The sequence below is a fragment of the Melopsittacus undulatus genome, chromosome 1 (genome assembly GCF_012275295.1).
Source record: "Melopsittacus undulatus isolate bMelUnd1 chromosome 1, bMelUnd1.mat.Z, whole genome shotgun sequence".
NCBI classification, from domain to species: domain Eukaryota; kingdom Metazoa; phylum Chordata; class Aves; order Psittaciformes; family Psittaculidae; genus Melopsittacus; species Melopsittacus undulatus.
This window is the reverse complement of record NC_047527.1, coordinates 138,372,269-138,387,657: the sequence shown is the minus strand read 5'-3', so window position 1 is coordinate 138,387,657 and position 15,389 is coordinate 138,372,269. Positions and strand designations below refer to the sequence as shown.

The following is a 15,389-nucleotide window of genomic DNA, read 5'->3' as shown; positions in this document are numbered from 1 at the left end:
TACACATAATCTGGCTGATCTGATTCTAAAAACCATTTTTTAAACCAAAGCTTCACTTTGTGGACCTCACGCAACATGTGCACTTTCTTGGTGGCCAGAGAAACATGAATGAGTGTGAGCAGCCAGGTTTCTGGAAATGAAGTAGTATTTCTCTTGCTCACTTAAGTAGTTTTCTGCAAATACATATACTGCCATGGAAACAAATGATGTTTTGTGAACTCATCCACTACAATCTAAGTTTATAGGTAAATAGATATCCTGATGGAACAGTGGTAGACTTTTTTTCCTCCCAATTACTCACTTTTCAAACCTCTCCCAGGAAAGAGCAGAAAGGAAAAGGCATGAGAGCCATCTGTAATTTACCAGGTCCCTTCTTGTGAGGGTAATAACACGATGACTGTATTTTAAAATGTGGTGTTTGCAGTGCATTGTGAAAACTGAAGATATCACTGCATAAAGAAACCAGTATTTTTATAAATCCAACTGTGTTAACACAGGCTCTGATAGTCAAGTGCTGCTTTTCAACAAGGGTTTTTCATGCACATGTACATCTTTACTGGCACGATTATAGCACTGTTCTCTTCAGATTATTTCTCTTTAGCCCTATAATGTAACATCAATATTTCTAGGATTTTACAGATAAGTTTTAAGCATTTTCACTTTTGCAGATCATTAACAATTTTCTGGTAAAGATACATCCTCTACTTAGTTTTTTTGTCTAACGTGAATTGTCTAGATTTTCTTAGGCTGCAGACAAACTGGGTGTCAAGACTACGTGAGCATGTTTAAGCAGCTCCCAGCCTTTGGCTGTTTTTCCTTGCCTCTGTGCTGCACCCCCCCCCCCCCATTTTGCCACTTGCAATACTTCTGTGAGTTGAACAGAATCAAAGAAACGGAGCTGGGTGAAAAATTGGGGAGAGGAGAGGTACTAGGGAAGGTTATTTTCCAGAAGGATCAATTCTGTAGTTCACCCTCCAGCTGCACAACCAACCATTCCAGCTGACTGCAGTGAAGGGTCAGGGACTGCAGGGGAGAGCAGGAGGTAGGCAGAGGCTGCCAAACCAAGCAGTGCTGTTACCAGGGAAGTCCCTGTACCTTCTGCAGACCCCCCAGCAACAGTCTACTTAATTTGATGGGACAGTATTTGGTGATAATCAGTCCGTGATAGGTAACATGCTTGGTGTTTACTTTGCAGAACAGCACTCTTCACTCTTCCCCAAGCTGCATGGATTCCAGGAAATGACAGGGCAATAAAACTCTTTCTGCTAGAAGGACAAATATTTTGAGCACAAATTGATGGCAGATTTAGCCATTTGGAAAGGCCTGGTTTTAGAATCATTCTTTAGAAAGGAGCTTGTTTCAAAGATAACACAAACATATATAAATACTTTATTACTGGTAAAAATAGGGCCATGTAGTATTTACATCATTCAGCCATTGAATGTCACATTTCCTTGCTCTAGTACAGCTCACCCCCCTGCAAAAAAAAAGCTGCAACTAACACCTGCACACAAACCCTAAATATTCCAAGATTAACAGAACTTGTGACTTTTAGGAAGTCACCAACATCATTCTGTTAAACATGTTTTTGTTGTTGTTGTGTATCTATTTTTCATAGGTTGGAACAAAGAGCCATTTCTATTTCATTCCAGCAATTCTCCAGATGTTTGCATAAATGCAAAAAGCAGCAGTAAATTCTTAATTAGAACAAAACATATATGCTCAACAGGACATGTTGAAATCATTAGCCTGTTAATACTGAAAAGGCCTAAGAAGTGTAGCTTCCAGTGAACATAAAATACTAACACTGTCCCAAAAAGTCATTATTTCTTATTTTGCTTATGGATTGTTAGTTCACTGACATAATGGCACCTTATTAGTCTATCTTGTAACAGTGGTCTACCTGCTTCAGAACAGACCATTTTAAGTATTTTACTGTTTGCACTGTCCAAACCTATTACAACCGAAATAGAAAATGGAATGTATGGTGAAAAGACCTGAGAATGAATGATGAGGCACTCTCCACAGTCCCGTGTAACAGCAATGCTAGTAATACAAAGAAGTTAGAGCCAGGCTATAATTGAAGAGTGATGTGTTATGAGATATAATCTAAGACACCCATTTTTTTCAGCAAATGGATTTATTGACATAATTGATTATAACATGTACAGCATCTATGCATCTCCCATTGGAAGAATATCCAGTGATAGAGCTAATGTTAGTGTGATACACAGCTTTACTCAATAACCCCCACTGCATTTTTAACAACAAACAGTGGTGTATTCCACAGTCAGTCATAAATGGCCAGAAAGCACCCATGTGTCCAGAAGAACAGAAATTTAAGATTAACAAAAAATAAAACCTGATCCTAGATTCATTCAGCTTTGATTCCATTCAACATTACAAGAGTTATGAATTTTAATCTATACACTGACAAATGAGTTTGGCCTCTGATATTCATGAAAACTACTCCCTATGAAAACCCTAAGGACTTTTTGCTACTGACTCAAGTAACAATACTTTTTATTTTCCTCCGTTTAAAACAAAAAGATTAAGGCAAACAATCTCTACACTCTCTTCTTTCCTTCCATTTGAATTTAAAGACTGAACAAAACTCTGGCAGAAATGCCAAGTCTTGTCTCCCCATTCAGTCACTAAACTCCAACTGAAGGTACCAGTTACTATGGTGTCTTTTGTAAACACTCGTTCATTTGAAAAAAAAAGTGTGGGGGGAGGGAGGGAATAAAGAAAGAACAAAAGTAAAAAACAAAATACAAAAAACCTCCCAGACCAACCAAATTTCTTACTTGCAGTTATGGTAACAAACAACTTGTAGTCACGAACACACCGAGCCAGCAATGAATGCATGATATTGAGACAAGCATCTCCATAACCCGCTAACTTCCTTCAAGCCATTCAGTTCCACAAGGGTTCATCTGAGGTTGCACATTAAATTCAAAGGAGCATAAGTACTATCAATGCTCTCAACAATTTACCAAACTCCACCTAAAACGTTTGCATTTAAAGTGTAGCCCCAGTTTGGACCTCTTTAATTAGCTCATTTCTAGACCACATTGAAAGAATTATTAATGTAAACTAAACCACCATAGTTTGTAGTATCAGAACCACATTCTGTAAGTAAATATTTAGGGAAGTAAAAGTCCCAAGAAAGTAAAGAGCAACTGACCATAAAATGATTAGCATTGCTCTAAAAACAAAAGCAAAATTCAAATTAAGAACAAACCCAACTCAAACATCATATACTACTGCGTAAGGGTTTAACTTTAGCATTGCTCACTCAGCTACACAAAACACAGAACTTAGATTAATATACAAAACATGTTATTTCACAGTGTGGTACATAAAGCTTCTAACTTTAGTAGGCTAAGGCTAGGAGAGAATTGCCTGTTAGGATAAAGACTGTTTCACATTCCTGAAATATTCTCACCTATTATTGTTTCTGAAGGAAGGCAACAGTATTATTTATCCATCAACAGTTCACCTCTGCATCCACCCATTTAGAAATGAAGATGGATTATGTGAGAGTCAGTGATGTACTTACTGACCATCATGGACACAGACAACTACAGCACACATTACTGTGTACAAGTACCAAGCAGTATTTATTCAAAACCAATTCAAAAATAGCCCATTTGTAAACATATTATAAAACTCTTGTTAGTTTTTCCTAGTGGTGTCAGCAATATATTCCTGTAAAACTAACCAGTTGCATTATTGTTTCTCGTTTACAAAAAGGTATGAAAACACACTCGCGCACATTAAATCGCCTCACATTCATTCTGAGTTAAAACAGCACAGCCTTCAAACAGTCCAGAGTAAATCGTACATTTCCAGCCCTCCAAATAACTCACTGGTCACACACAGTTCAACAGTAACATTCAAAGATGACCTCCAGTCCAATTTTTGACTGAGAAGGGCCGGTGCCCTTGGCAGGTCTGTTCAAAGCATCCTCACACAGGACCAGGCTGCTCCCTCCAACTTGCTGCAACTGCAGCCTGGGAAAATCCACTTGCAGACAAGCACACTTAAATTTATGGCTCCGGGATCACATAAGCAGGAATCAGCTGCTGTCTGCAGTCACTCCCGCTGCTCTCTCCTCATGACAAAGAATGGCTACCGTAAATCGAACCTTTTGCTTGGGTTAGTGTCGAGAAAAACGGTGCCATCCCCGCAGAGGTGACCCAGCAAGCCCGCCTCACCACAGCATCAGCCCCAGCCTGCAGTGAGGGCGGCTGAACTCACCCACTGCGCTTTAGCTCTCTACCCTCGAGGCCGCGACCCGGCGGGGCCCAGGCCAGACCTTCACCGACCAAACGCCACCTCGCCTCGCCTGCTCCCGGTGCGCCTGGCCACCCGCCACCGCCCGGAGCCCGCCGGGAGCGGTAGTTGGGCGGGCTCAGTCGGCGAAGCGCTGCAGCAGGTGGTCGTCGCCGTGGCGTCCGCCGCCACCGCCGCTGCTGTCCATGAAGCGCTCGCAGGGGAACTCGATGAGGTCGGCCTCGCTGAGGGCGCAGGCAGCGCCGCGGGGCGGCCGGTGCGACTGGAAGCCCGAGAAGTCGTTGGAGACACCGGTGCCCATGGAGCGGAGGGGCCGGCGGGTGGAGTAGAGGTGCCGCACGTGGACGGGGGCCGCCTTCCGCCGCCGCCGCCCCAGCACCTTCTTCCTCAGCAGGCGGGAGGCCCAGGCGGCGAGCGCCGCGAAGAGCAACAGCGCGTTCACCGCCAGCAGCACCAGGGTCAGGAGCTGCTGGTCGGGGCCGCGGGACCCGCCCGCCGCCGCCGCCCCGCTCTCGGGCAGGGTGACCAGCCCGGCACAGTGGTCCCGCGGCGCTACCGGGCACACGCGGCCGCCAAGGACGCCCTCGACGCAGACGAGGTAGGGGGTGTCCGGGCGGAGCTCCCGCAGAGTGGCGGCCGGTTCCCCGCGTTCCGGCAGGTACACGAAGCGCTGGAACTTCACGGCGGCCCCGAAGCGGTCGAACAGAAGGCGGAACCGCGCCGGCCCCAGCAGGCGGGGGCTGCGGTGCGGCCGCACGGCCCAGCGCACCGTCACCGAGGTGGAGCCCACCGTCTCCACCGACAGGTTGCACAGGAACAGCTTGTTGAAGTCGCACGGGTCGGACACCAGCGGTGGGACCCCAGCAGCCGGCGCCGAGCGGGGCTTCCCTGCCCGTCGGGGCCACGCCGCGCTGGGCGGTGCCGGCCCCGACGCCGAGGGGCGGGCGGGCAGCGGCGGCGTGGGGCTGGCGGCCTCCGCCGCGGCCCTCGGCGGCGCCGCTGGGCCCTCGGGCGCCCCCAGCAGGCGAGCGGTGGAGGCGGACGGCGGCGGCCCCGGGGGCCCGCGGGGCAGTCCCTCGCCGCTGCTGTTGCTGCCGAGGCCCTCGACAGACGGAGGCGGGGACGCGGCGGAGGGAGAGGCACCGTCGTGGCAGGACCCGCCGTCCTGCGGCGGTAGAAGCTGGGCGTCCTGCAGGTAGTCGAGGTACTTGCCGGCCAGGGCGGGCGGCAGGCGGCACTGAACGAAGACCGTCAGCAAGCGGCCTTGGGAGTGCCAGGCCCCCAGCCAGTGCTTGAGGCCGCGGAGGCGGCAGTCGCAAGTCCAGGCGTTCCCCTCTAGCTCCAGGCGGTAGAGAGCCGGGTTGGAGGCAAAGAGCTCTCCGGGGAGGGTGGTCAGCGCATTGTCGCGCAGGCTGAGCTCCCGCAGGCGGCCGAGGTGGCCGAAGGTGGAAGGATGTAGGGAGGTCAACGCGTTGCGGCTCAGATCCAGCACCTCCAGGCTGCTCAGCGGCTCCAGCAGGGCAGCAGGCAGGTGGCTCAGCAGGTTTCCCTCCAGGCGCAGCTCCTTCAGTGAGCCCAGGCCAGTGAAGGCATCGGGGGCCAGGTGAGCCAGCCGGTTGCCACTAAGCGAGAGCTTTGCCAAGCCGGGCAGGTGCTGGAAGAGCCCCCCTGTGAGCTGCTGCAGGCTGTTGCTGGCCAGCAGCAAGGTGTGGAGGGAGCGCAGCGGCCCAAAAATGTCTGGGTGGCGAAGGGAGCTCTGCTGGTTCCCCGAGAGGTCAAGGAAGCGCAGCTTAGCCAGGCCAGTGAAGGCACCGCGGCTCAGCCAACGGATGCGGTTGGACTCCAGGTGCAGGTAGAGTAAGTTCGGCAGCCCTGAGAAAGTGGAGTCGCCCAGCGAGCCCAGCTCATTGCCATCCAGCCGCAGCTTGACAAGGCTGCTGAGGCCGGAGAAGGAGGCAGCGCTGAGACGGCCGATCTCATTTGCGTTCACGTAGAGGATGCGCAGCTTAACCAGGGCGCTGAGGGTGCCAGGGGCCAGCGCCGGCAGCAGGTTGTTGCCCAGGTAGAGTTCCTCCAGCCGATCCAGGCGCTCAAAGGCCTTGGGATGCAGTGATCGGATCCGGTTGTACTGCAGGTCCAGTCGCTGAAGCCCTGCCAGGCGGTGGAAGTCGAAGGCAGAGATGTTGGCGATGAAGTTGCCCCCGAGGCTGTAGGTGAGGACATCCTGGGGCTCGGCAGCCTTGGGCACGGAGCGCAGGCCCCGGTTGGTGCAGAGGAGGTGCTGGTGTTGCTGGCAGTCGCATGGCTCGGGGCAGATGGACTCGGCCGCGGGCAGCAGCAGAAAGAAGAGGGGGACGGAGCCCCAGAGCACCCGCGGCAGCACCATCAGGCGGACCCAGCGCGGCGCCCCCATCCCGGGACGAGCCGTGGGCTGCTTCCCCCGCCGGCTTTGTGTTTCTCCGGCATCCCCCCCGTCTCCTCCGCGGCTGCTAATCGGCCCTTCCTCTGCTCCGCGCCGGGCTGAGCTCCGTGCCGGGCAGGCAGGCGCTGTGGCGGCAGGTCGCGGTGCCCGGCACCATGGGCTGCATGCACTGCAGCTGCCCCTCGCGGGCTGCTGTTCGGCGGTCGCGGGGCCGGTGGTACCGCGGGGGGCGGGCCGCGGAGCGGAGCGGCTGCCCGCTGCTCCGCCGGCTCTCCCAGGGGCGAAGGGGGCGGGCGGAGCGGGCAGGCGGAGCGGTGGGGGGGAGGGAGCGGGCGGAGCGGGGAGCAGGAGAAAGACGAGCTCCGAAACTTGCCGGGAAAACTCAGCGGAAATTCGTACTTCCCACACTGTGCCCTGAGGGACCGGAGGATCGGATGGAGCGGGGGAGAGGGAGGACGGCTCAGCAGGGGGGGCGGGAGGGAGGAAGCCCGCGGCCGGTCCTGGCTCGACTTAGCCCCGGCAGCGAGCAGGGGCTCAAAGTGGGAAAGTAGGAATTGGAACCGGCTGTGACTGCCTCCCGGCCACATGGGCTGCAGATAGAGCTGCACATCGGGAGGGGGAAGGGAGCACAACCAAAGTAGTTGTGCGTGTCCCCCCCCTATTTTGCTTGTGTTTAGAAACCTGTCAAAAGCAATAGTTACGGTTTACCATGGATGAAGGACTTGGTTTGGTTTTAATCAAACGGCAATCAGAGGACTAAGCCACCTCTAGTACATCAAAGATTGAACTTTCATTCTTTCGCCGCACCATCCTGCCCAGTAGGTTACTGACAAAGCTGCCAGTGAAGGTGCAGTTGAACATAGCTCCAGCTCCACGGGGACTCGCCAGGGTGATTAAGATGCTCTTTAGAAATAAATCGTATTTTAAAGATTATTTTTTTCTCTCAATAGCATACAAATTCAGAATGAAAGGAAGGTGTTGGGAAGCATACTATAAACAAAGTAGACCTCATACCCATCCATTCAATGACTTGCCTTTCCTGCTGGCATTTTTTGTTTTCCTAAGATGTCGCCAATGGGGTAAATAAGTGTCTAAGGGCAGGAGGAAATGCCTAGATAGGAAGTGTATATAAGGCTGTCACTGATGGTGAGAGAAAGAAGATAATGCCCAAAATGTCATGTTGCAGGTGTAAAAACACATTGGAAAGTGATATCACGTGAAGTTGCATCCAGCTGCACACACTTTGCATGCACTGGCTGAACAAAAGCAGTTTACAAGTCATGCTCCTTTCTCTCACCAGAAGACTTCGATAGCTTTCATGGATGTTTTGTTTTTAGTGACAGTGTCAACATGAGCAAGTAGCATGGCATGGTACTTTGTGCTGGGTTCCTGTTGTGTGCTTTCATGGAGAGCTGCTAATTTGAGCTAACTCTGATTTGGTTCTTTTTTTTAGCAGTTGGGAGAATATGAAGTGTTTTCCGAGTCTGCTCTGGAGCATGAACCATGGTGTTGTGCATGGAAGTGATTTGCATGGAAAACACACTGGCAGTCTGAAGAAATCTTGAAGAGAAGGGTTAAAGCTTGGCTCAGTCCTAGGAACATCACTGTGAGCCTCTTAATTCCTAGCTCTTGTAGTTAGCTGAGGCTGGGCCTTATGAAGAATGGTCTTTCATAGTGGAAATTGCATTGTGCTTATGTGGAAAATCATATTTGCACCACCATAGGGAAGTCATATGCACTATTTTGTCATTAAGCAAGCATCCTTGTAGATTAACTTGATTTCAAATTGTGTCCTAAATTGTTGCTGTGTTGTTTTCTGAGGGTGGAGAGAAGTTTGTCTGTTTCTTGAGTGAAGTGGAAAGTTTGTGTTTTGATTATTTCTAACTGCTTTCTTTCAAGCAGTACACACTTGATTAGTAAAGTATGCTTTTTCCTGAAACAAATCCGAGTAAGTTTCACAGGAGGAACTTTTTACTAACCTTTTTTCTTCTTTCCCCAGGTTACGAAAGAAGCCCATCCAGCATTCATTCATGATTCGAATGTCCATGGGTCATTCTAGACTTTTTAGTTCAGTCTCTTCCTTATGAAATATATTTTCACTTACCAGCTGTTTCTTTCCAGGATCTATTACATCATGTCTTATATTCAGGACAAAGTAGAAGTTTCTCACCTAACAAAACCTTGCACATTCTCAAAGCACTGTAGTGCAAGGGAAGACATGCTCTCCAAGTTTTCTTTAATTCTGAGCAAAGCCCAATTGACTGGTCACTTTTCCCCTCAACAAATTTGCTTCACTGTGGCATACATTAAATAGTGGAATTTCAGAAAACCATTCTGCATAATGGTATGCTTATTTTCTGTTCCTTTGGGTTTTTCTTTTGAAATGTGCTCAAGGTTATGAGGGCAATTTATGAACTGTCCTTCCTGTAGGAGCACCATAGATCTTTTTCTAGTCACGTGTCACCGCAAATACTAAAGGTTTAAGTCAAATTGTGTCTTAAGTATTACTTTTGATTTATGCTTTCTGACACTTAGCCAACATTATTATTTTCACTGGGTTTGGGGAATTCTAAGTGACAGGAATTTAATAAAACATTTTTAGAAGTGCTTCTTAAGGAGAGAATCACGCACTTATTCTTACTCTGGAAATATTTTATACTAAAAACAAAATAAATACAATGGGATTTTGGCTGATTTATGATTCTTTTTTTTATTCAAGTAGGAAGTATTTATTAAAAATACATTAGGAACACATCTGTTCAGATACAAGATGCCACATTTGTTTTCCTGCTTTGGAATAGGAGCTTTCCAGCTGCAGTAGTTCTTTTTTCCTTACTGTAGCACACAATAAACTTTTTAATGTGTTATTGAGAAATAGTAATCAATTTTTTTTTACCCCAAATTGAAAAAACATAAATCCAACTGAAAAAGCATAAATCCAACTATGAAAAACTGGAGTGGTGGATTAAAAAATAGTCTGTTCTTAAAAGTTTCCTTAAAATACACCTTCATGGTTAAGATTTGAAGTATGAGGATTTTCAAGGGCAAAGAACAAAGAGTAAAGCCAGAAATATTTTCAGCTGATACAAATCTCTATGATGATTATGAGAGAACTGACCTTAAATAAGGCATTGTTTCATGGCTAAATAGTATCCATATGTTTGTTACACCTAAGACCAAATACCTCTGTGATTTTCTTTTTGTTGTTGTTTTTTTTTTGAGAGATGTTATCTAGGAACTGGTTAGAAGGCTGGTAGTTGAAACAGATCGAACAGTTATTTGTAGTCAGAACATGAAATGGAGTGAAAGAAGAGTTCTCAGTGTAGCCTGTCCCAGTGTATCCTGGAACTGTGGCAATATCCCCATGAGAAACTCCCTTTAAACAAAACACACTGGGGCTTTTTCTCCTTTGAAATTGCACAAAGAGTTCACCAATGTTATATAATTTGTTGGTTGCACTTACTGTAGTAACTAACATTTTAAACAAAACCTTTCCCTGATGCAGTGATTTGTGTTCATGTGTAATGAAATGTCGCTTGCCACATCCAGTTCTTCAGAAGTAAAGCATAACTCCCAGGCCAGCAGTTAATATTACATGCCTGTTCTGCTCCACAGAATGAAAGTTACCAGATGTTTAATAGATATCTGAACCCATCACCTATAGAGGTTTGTGGCTTATAAGTCTCTGCTGATTGCACATATCTTTAAATCTTTTCAGAATTAAACATCTGAGTGTAAAGCATTTATGTTTTTTTGAGATGTGATGTTAGTCTAGACATGCTTTTACCATTGTGTGCATGATCCGTCAAACAGCCAAAACCCACTGAATTTCACATAGGGTAGGTTGTGCCTCTGAGGCTTCCTCTGGGCTCGTGGTTCCAGGTTGATGATAGCAGTTTGTTCCATTGTGCATATTAATTTGCTGTCTAAGCAATTTCAGATCTGGTTTTTGTGTTTCCTGTGTAGGGTATGTGAAATGAATTGTAGCTGTATCCACAGGTAACAATGTATTCACATGTTCTGTCTGCAAGTGAAAACCAGCTAGCTCAATCTATACAATTAAATGCAAATCAAGTAGTGGATATTGTTGCTGTAATAGTAGTATTTCATAACAATAAATGGAGAGTTAGGTATCTGTATTCTTCTGTGTAGTGATCTATGCAGTATGGATCACTTACAAATTAACTTTCATAGTTAGGTTGGCTGAATTAACACTTGCAAAAGCCTAGCCAATTTTTTGGCTGCTGTGTTTTGCTTTATCCAACACTTATTTTCTGTTTGATGAACTGTTTAAGGGAAGTATGTGCTTTTTGTGTAGTTCAGCATCTGTGATGGTAAGAAAGGAGACAACCCTACATGTGTCAGGGTAAGAGTAGTATAATTTCTGTAAACCAGATGCTTATGTAGCTTATGCAGGGCCAATTAGCTGTTGCAGTGTCTGCAATTCTTTCTCATGATTATCTGTTTATATACTGAATCTTTGCAGTATTGTTAGACCATTTTTTCCATAATGGGATAACAAATCAGGCAAGTGTTCTTGCAAATATTTTCTTCTTCTCTTCCTCCATAAAAGGATATGTGTACTTAATCTCTTTCGTAATGGGCAATACTCTCTTGCCATACTTTTAGTGTGATAGATGCTCTTTTCTATTCCTGTAGTTTGGAAAGTGTAGCAGAAAAACACTTAAAATACCACTTGGACGAGGACTTCTATTACTAATTGGTAAAACACGTTCTGATAGGAATGCAGAAAAATAGAAAAAACTCACTATTGGATGCCATTGACTTATACCGCATTAGAGGGGATCATTCAGTATCACCCTAGCTTCCCAACTAGATCTGGGTGCTCAGGGCTCTGTCAACTCTCCAAGGATGATGGAGGTACCACAGGGACTCCCATTAGGTAGTTGAAGACAGCAAAGCCATCTTATGGCTGAACAAATCCTTTTCTTTCAGCTATTCTTCATTCATTAACGTGTTTCAGCCTTATGGTCCTTCACTGGACTTGTTTCAATATGTCAGTGATAAAATCCACCTGCAAAAACCCCTGGGCCACTAAGATGATTAGGGGACTGGAGCTTCTGTCACATGAGGAAAGGCTGAGAGAGCTGGACTGTTCAGCCTGGAGATGAGAGGGCTCAGGGGATCTCATCAATGTATATTAATACCTGAGGGGAGGGTACAAAATGGACAGAGCTGGGGTCTTTTCAGTGGTGCCCAGTGACAGAAGAAGAGGCAGTGAATATAAACTGAAACACAGGATGTTCTGTCTGAACATCAAGAAACACTTTCACTGTGAGGGTGGCTGAGAGCTGGCACAGATTGCTCTGTGAGGTTGTGGAGTCTTCATCCTTGGAGATACTCTAAAGCCATTTAGACACAGTGTCCCTGTCTCTGGAGCCTTCTCTTTCCCAGGATGAACAAGCCCAACTCTCTTTGCCTGTCACCATAGGAGAGATGCTCCAAGCCTCTGAACATCTTTGTGGCCTCCTCTGGACTCGCTCCAACAGGTCCACATCCCTCTTGTGTTGGGGGTGCCAGAGCTGGACGCAGTACTGCAGGTGTATGAGAATGGAGTCACGCTCCTTTTGATGCAGCCCAGAACGCAGTTGGCTTTCTGAGCTGTGAGTGCACGCTGCCGGCTCATGTTGAGCTTTTTCATCAATCAGCACTCCCCCAAGTCCTCTTCAGGGCTGCTCTCAGCCTGTTCTCTGCCTAACCTCTATTTGTGCCTGAGGTCACCTGGACATATATACAAGAGTTTGGACTTGGCCTTCTTGAACTTCATGGCAGTATGCCATGGGTCCTGCCAAGCAGATCCCTGAACAAACCAAGATACGCTTTCTTGAAGACCAGGATTGTAGTTTTTATAATTTATTTTGCCCACTTGACTGAATTTAAACTCCACAAATGGTCATTGCAGCTGACATTCCCCTCAACTTTCTCAAACCCAACTGATTCTTGATTGTTTATGAAACAGGTTCAACAGAGCACCTACATAGCTTGTCAGTCATAAAAAATTGTCATCAACACACTTCATCAGCGTGTGCTCCCACTCCTGTTTCATAATTAGTGTACAGGAGTCTTAAATAATTGAAAATTACATGCTAGACCCTGAACTGATATGACTCAGCATATGTTTGAAATTAATAGAGCCGTGTGCTCATGTGTTTTCACCCAGAGATAATGGCCTCAAGGCCTAAGTGGTTTTTAAGAAACCATTTAAACACATGACTACATTTTGATCAGAAAGACTGGATCATCAGGTGTAGTCATCTGCTATCACAGTATGTCATATGAGTCCATTCACATCCTTTTGAGAAGTTATTTCAGTTTGGTGGTGGGTTTTTTTTTCTCCTTTTGCTGCTGCTGGAAGCATCATGTGAGAACATCTTTTGAGGCAGCCTTCCAGTTTCAGACATAACTTCTTCCTGTTTAGCATGCATTTCTTCGGAGGGTCTGAATTATCCTTGAATGTCAAAAACTCTACTTAATCTTTTGGCGGTTAGTGTTCTGGTATTTACAAAGAGCCCAGTCCTATCCCTTAAGGCTGTTTTGCTGTGATAAACAATCCAAGCTGGTTGAAGCTGCCATAGACAGATAGACTTTTGATTCCCCTGTAGATGCCAGTATGTCTCATCTCTGTTTTAATTACTTCTCCTTGCATATGAGTGATAGAAATCTACACCCAACTCCAGGTGAAGTCTCTTCAGTGCCTGGAGAGAGTTTCATATGCTTACAATTATGCTCAGTTTGAAATCACTTGGGGCCATTTCATTCAACGCTCTTCACTAACCTGTACATTTGTGTCATATGTCAACGCTGACACCTCGAGATTTAATTAAAAATTCTGTAAAATATTGTCACTGCTTCTTAATACCACATTTTTGCTATATATGACAATATGTGGTACTGAGACTCATCGTTTTTAGTGAAAATGGGCAATAAGGCAGCGTTACATAATCCTTCAGTCCTAAGCACTGAACATTGCTACATAAATTGACCTGTTGATATCTGTGTATTTAGAGGGGCAGACATAAACATCTTTCTCTCAACACTGCAGGCAGTGAGCGTTAGAAGCAGAAATACAAATTTCCAATCTTTTATTGGGAATTGCTCTGTGCAGTCACTTCATCCATGTAAGTACCTTGATAAAGTGTTTGTGGAGTTTTTCAAAACATTTACTAATTAAAATGAGAGGACCTAGAAAAATGAAGTAGAAGCAAAAGCATTGTAGCCCTTGCATTCTTTATTTTTATAAATATTTACATTTTGATTACATTGTACTTAATACCACATGATGAAATGTGATACTGGATCAAAGCTGTTGCTCTGTGCTGTAGCTGAGACTTGTTTAAAATGGCTGATTTATTGGTAGTATTCCATTATACTTCATAGTATTGGGTTACAGATTACTGTAGCTGAATATGTTCCTGTTAGCTCCAAAGAAGAGTATACAATACTGTTCAACATTGTGGAAAAAAGAGAGGCTTGCTATAACATATAGTTTAATGCATAGACATGGTGAGGAGAGAGTTAATAAGAACACCTAATATAAATAAGAAGTTACTCTGATATTCTCAGAGTCTAAGAACATGTAGGCTAGATGATAACAGTGTAAAGGCTCTGTGGAGACCTCATAGCAGCCTTGCATTATCTGAAGGGGGCCTACAGGGATGCTGGAGATGGACTCTTTGCTAGGGACTGTAGTGATAGAACAAGGGGTAATGGGTTAAACAGGGGAAGTTTAGATTGGATATAAGGAAGAAGTTCCTTACCGTAAGGGTGGTAAGGTACTGGAATGGGTTGCCCAGGGAAGTTGTGAATGCTCCATCCCTGGCGGTGTTTAAGGCCAGGCTGGACAGAGTCTTGGGTGACATGGTTTAGTGTGAGGTGTCCCTGCCCATGGCAGGGGGGTTGGAGCTTGATGATCTTAAGGTCCTTTCCAATCCTAACTATTCTATGATTCTATGATTCTAAGGTGTGGCTAAAAGTGGGTGGAAAACTTGTACCTGATCTGTGTTGGTAATTACTCTAAAACTTGTCATGCTTATCAGCTTTGGTTCTGTAAGGTTTTATCCTGTGGCTGCTGTGCATTATTATCTGTCATTAAAAATCTGGATGATTGAATAGAATGCGCTGATACGGTTTTCTGGCAATGCTACAGAAAGGAGAAGCTGCAGATATTGGAGGGTAGGGTCACAGTTCAAAATTAACTTGTCAGTTAAATGGTCTGAGGAAAAAAAATAATTCATAATCTCAAAAAGGACATGGTGAAGGGCAGAATGTAGGCAGGGAGGACAGCAAGGATGATGAGTGTTACAGCAGTTTCGGTAGTAGAAGAGGACATATAGGCTGGTGTAATGCATGCGTCTGTTGCTTTCAACACTATAAGAAGTCTTACTTTAAAAACATGCTGGTGAGACAATGAAGTATTGTTTTTGGGGTGGTTAATTGAACATCAAAGCTGATTAATTTTTGAGTGTCTAATTTGGGAGGCTCATCACCTGCTTTGCAGTAATTAAAATTTATGTAGTATTTAAATATTTAATATGTAGCTTCTGCCCAGCTAAACTCGCACCTTTAATTTAGAGGTCACTTCTTTTGAAAGTTAGACTTCCCAGATGTTTCAAATTACACAGCCATGGAATAAAGGACTCCAAAGTTG

General features: G+C 45.6%; 1 protein-coding gene across 1 annotated transcript; it reads right to left on the bottom strand.

The window, feature by feature from the left end:
• Positions 1–1,523: 1,523 nt before the first annotated feature.
• Positions 1,524–6,980, bottom strand: TRIL (TLR4 interactor with leucine rich repeats). The gene has a single exon (XM_034066358.1). The coding sequence runs from the start codon at positions 6,710–6,712 to the stop codon at positions 4,418–4,420; it is 2,295 nt and encodes a 764-aa protein (XP_033922249.1). The 5' UTR covers positions 6,713–6,980; the 3' UTR covers positions 1,524–4,417.
• Positions 6,981–15,389: the final 8,409 nt, after the last annotated feature.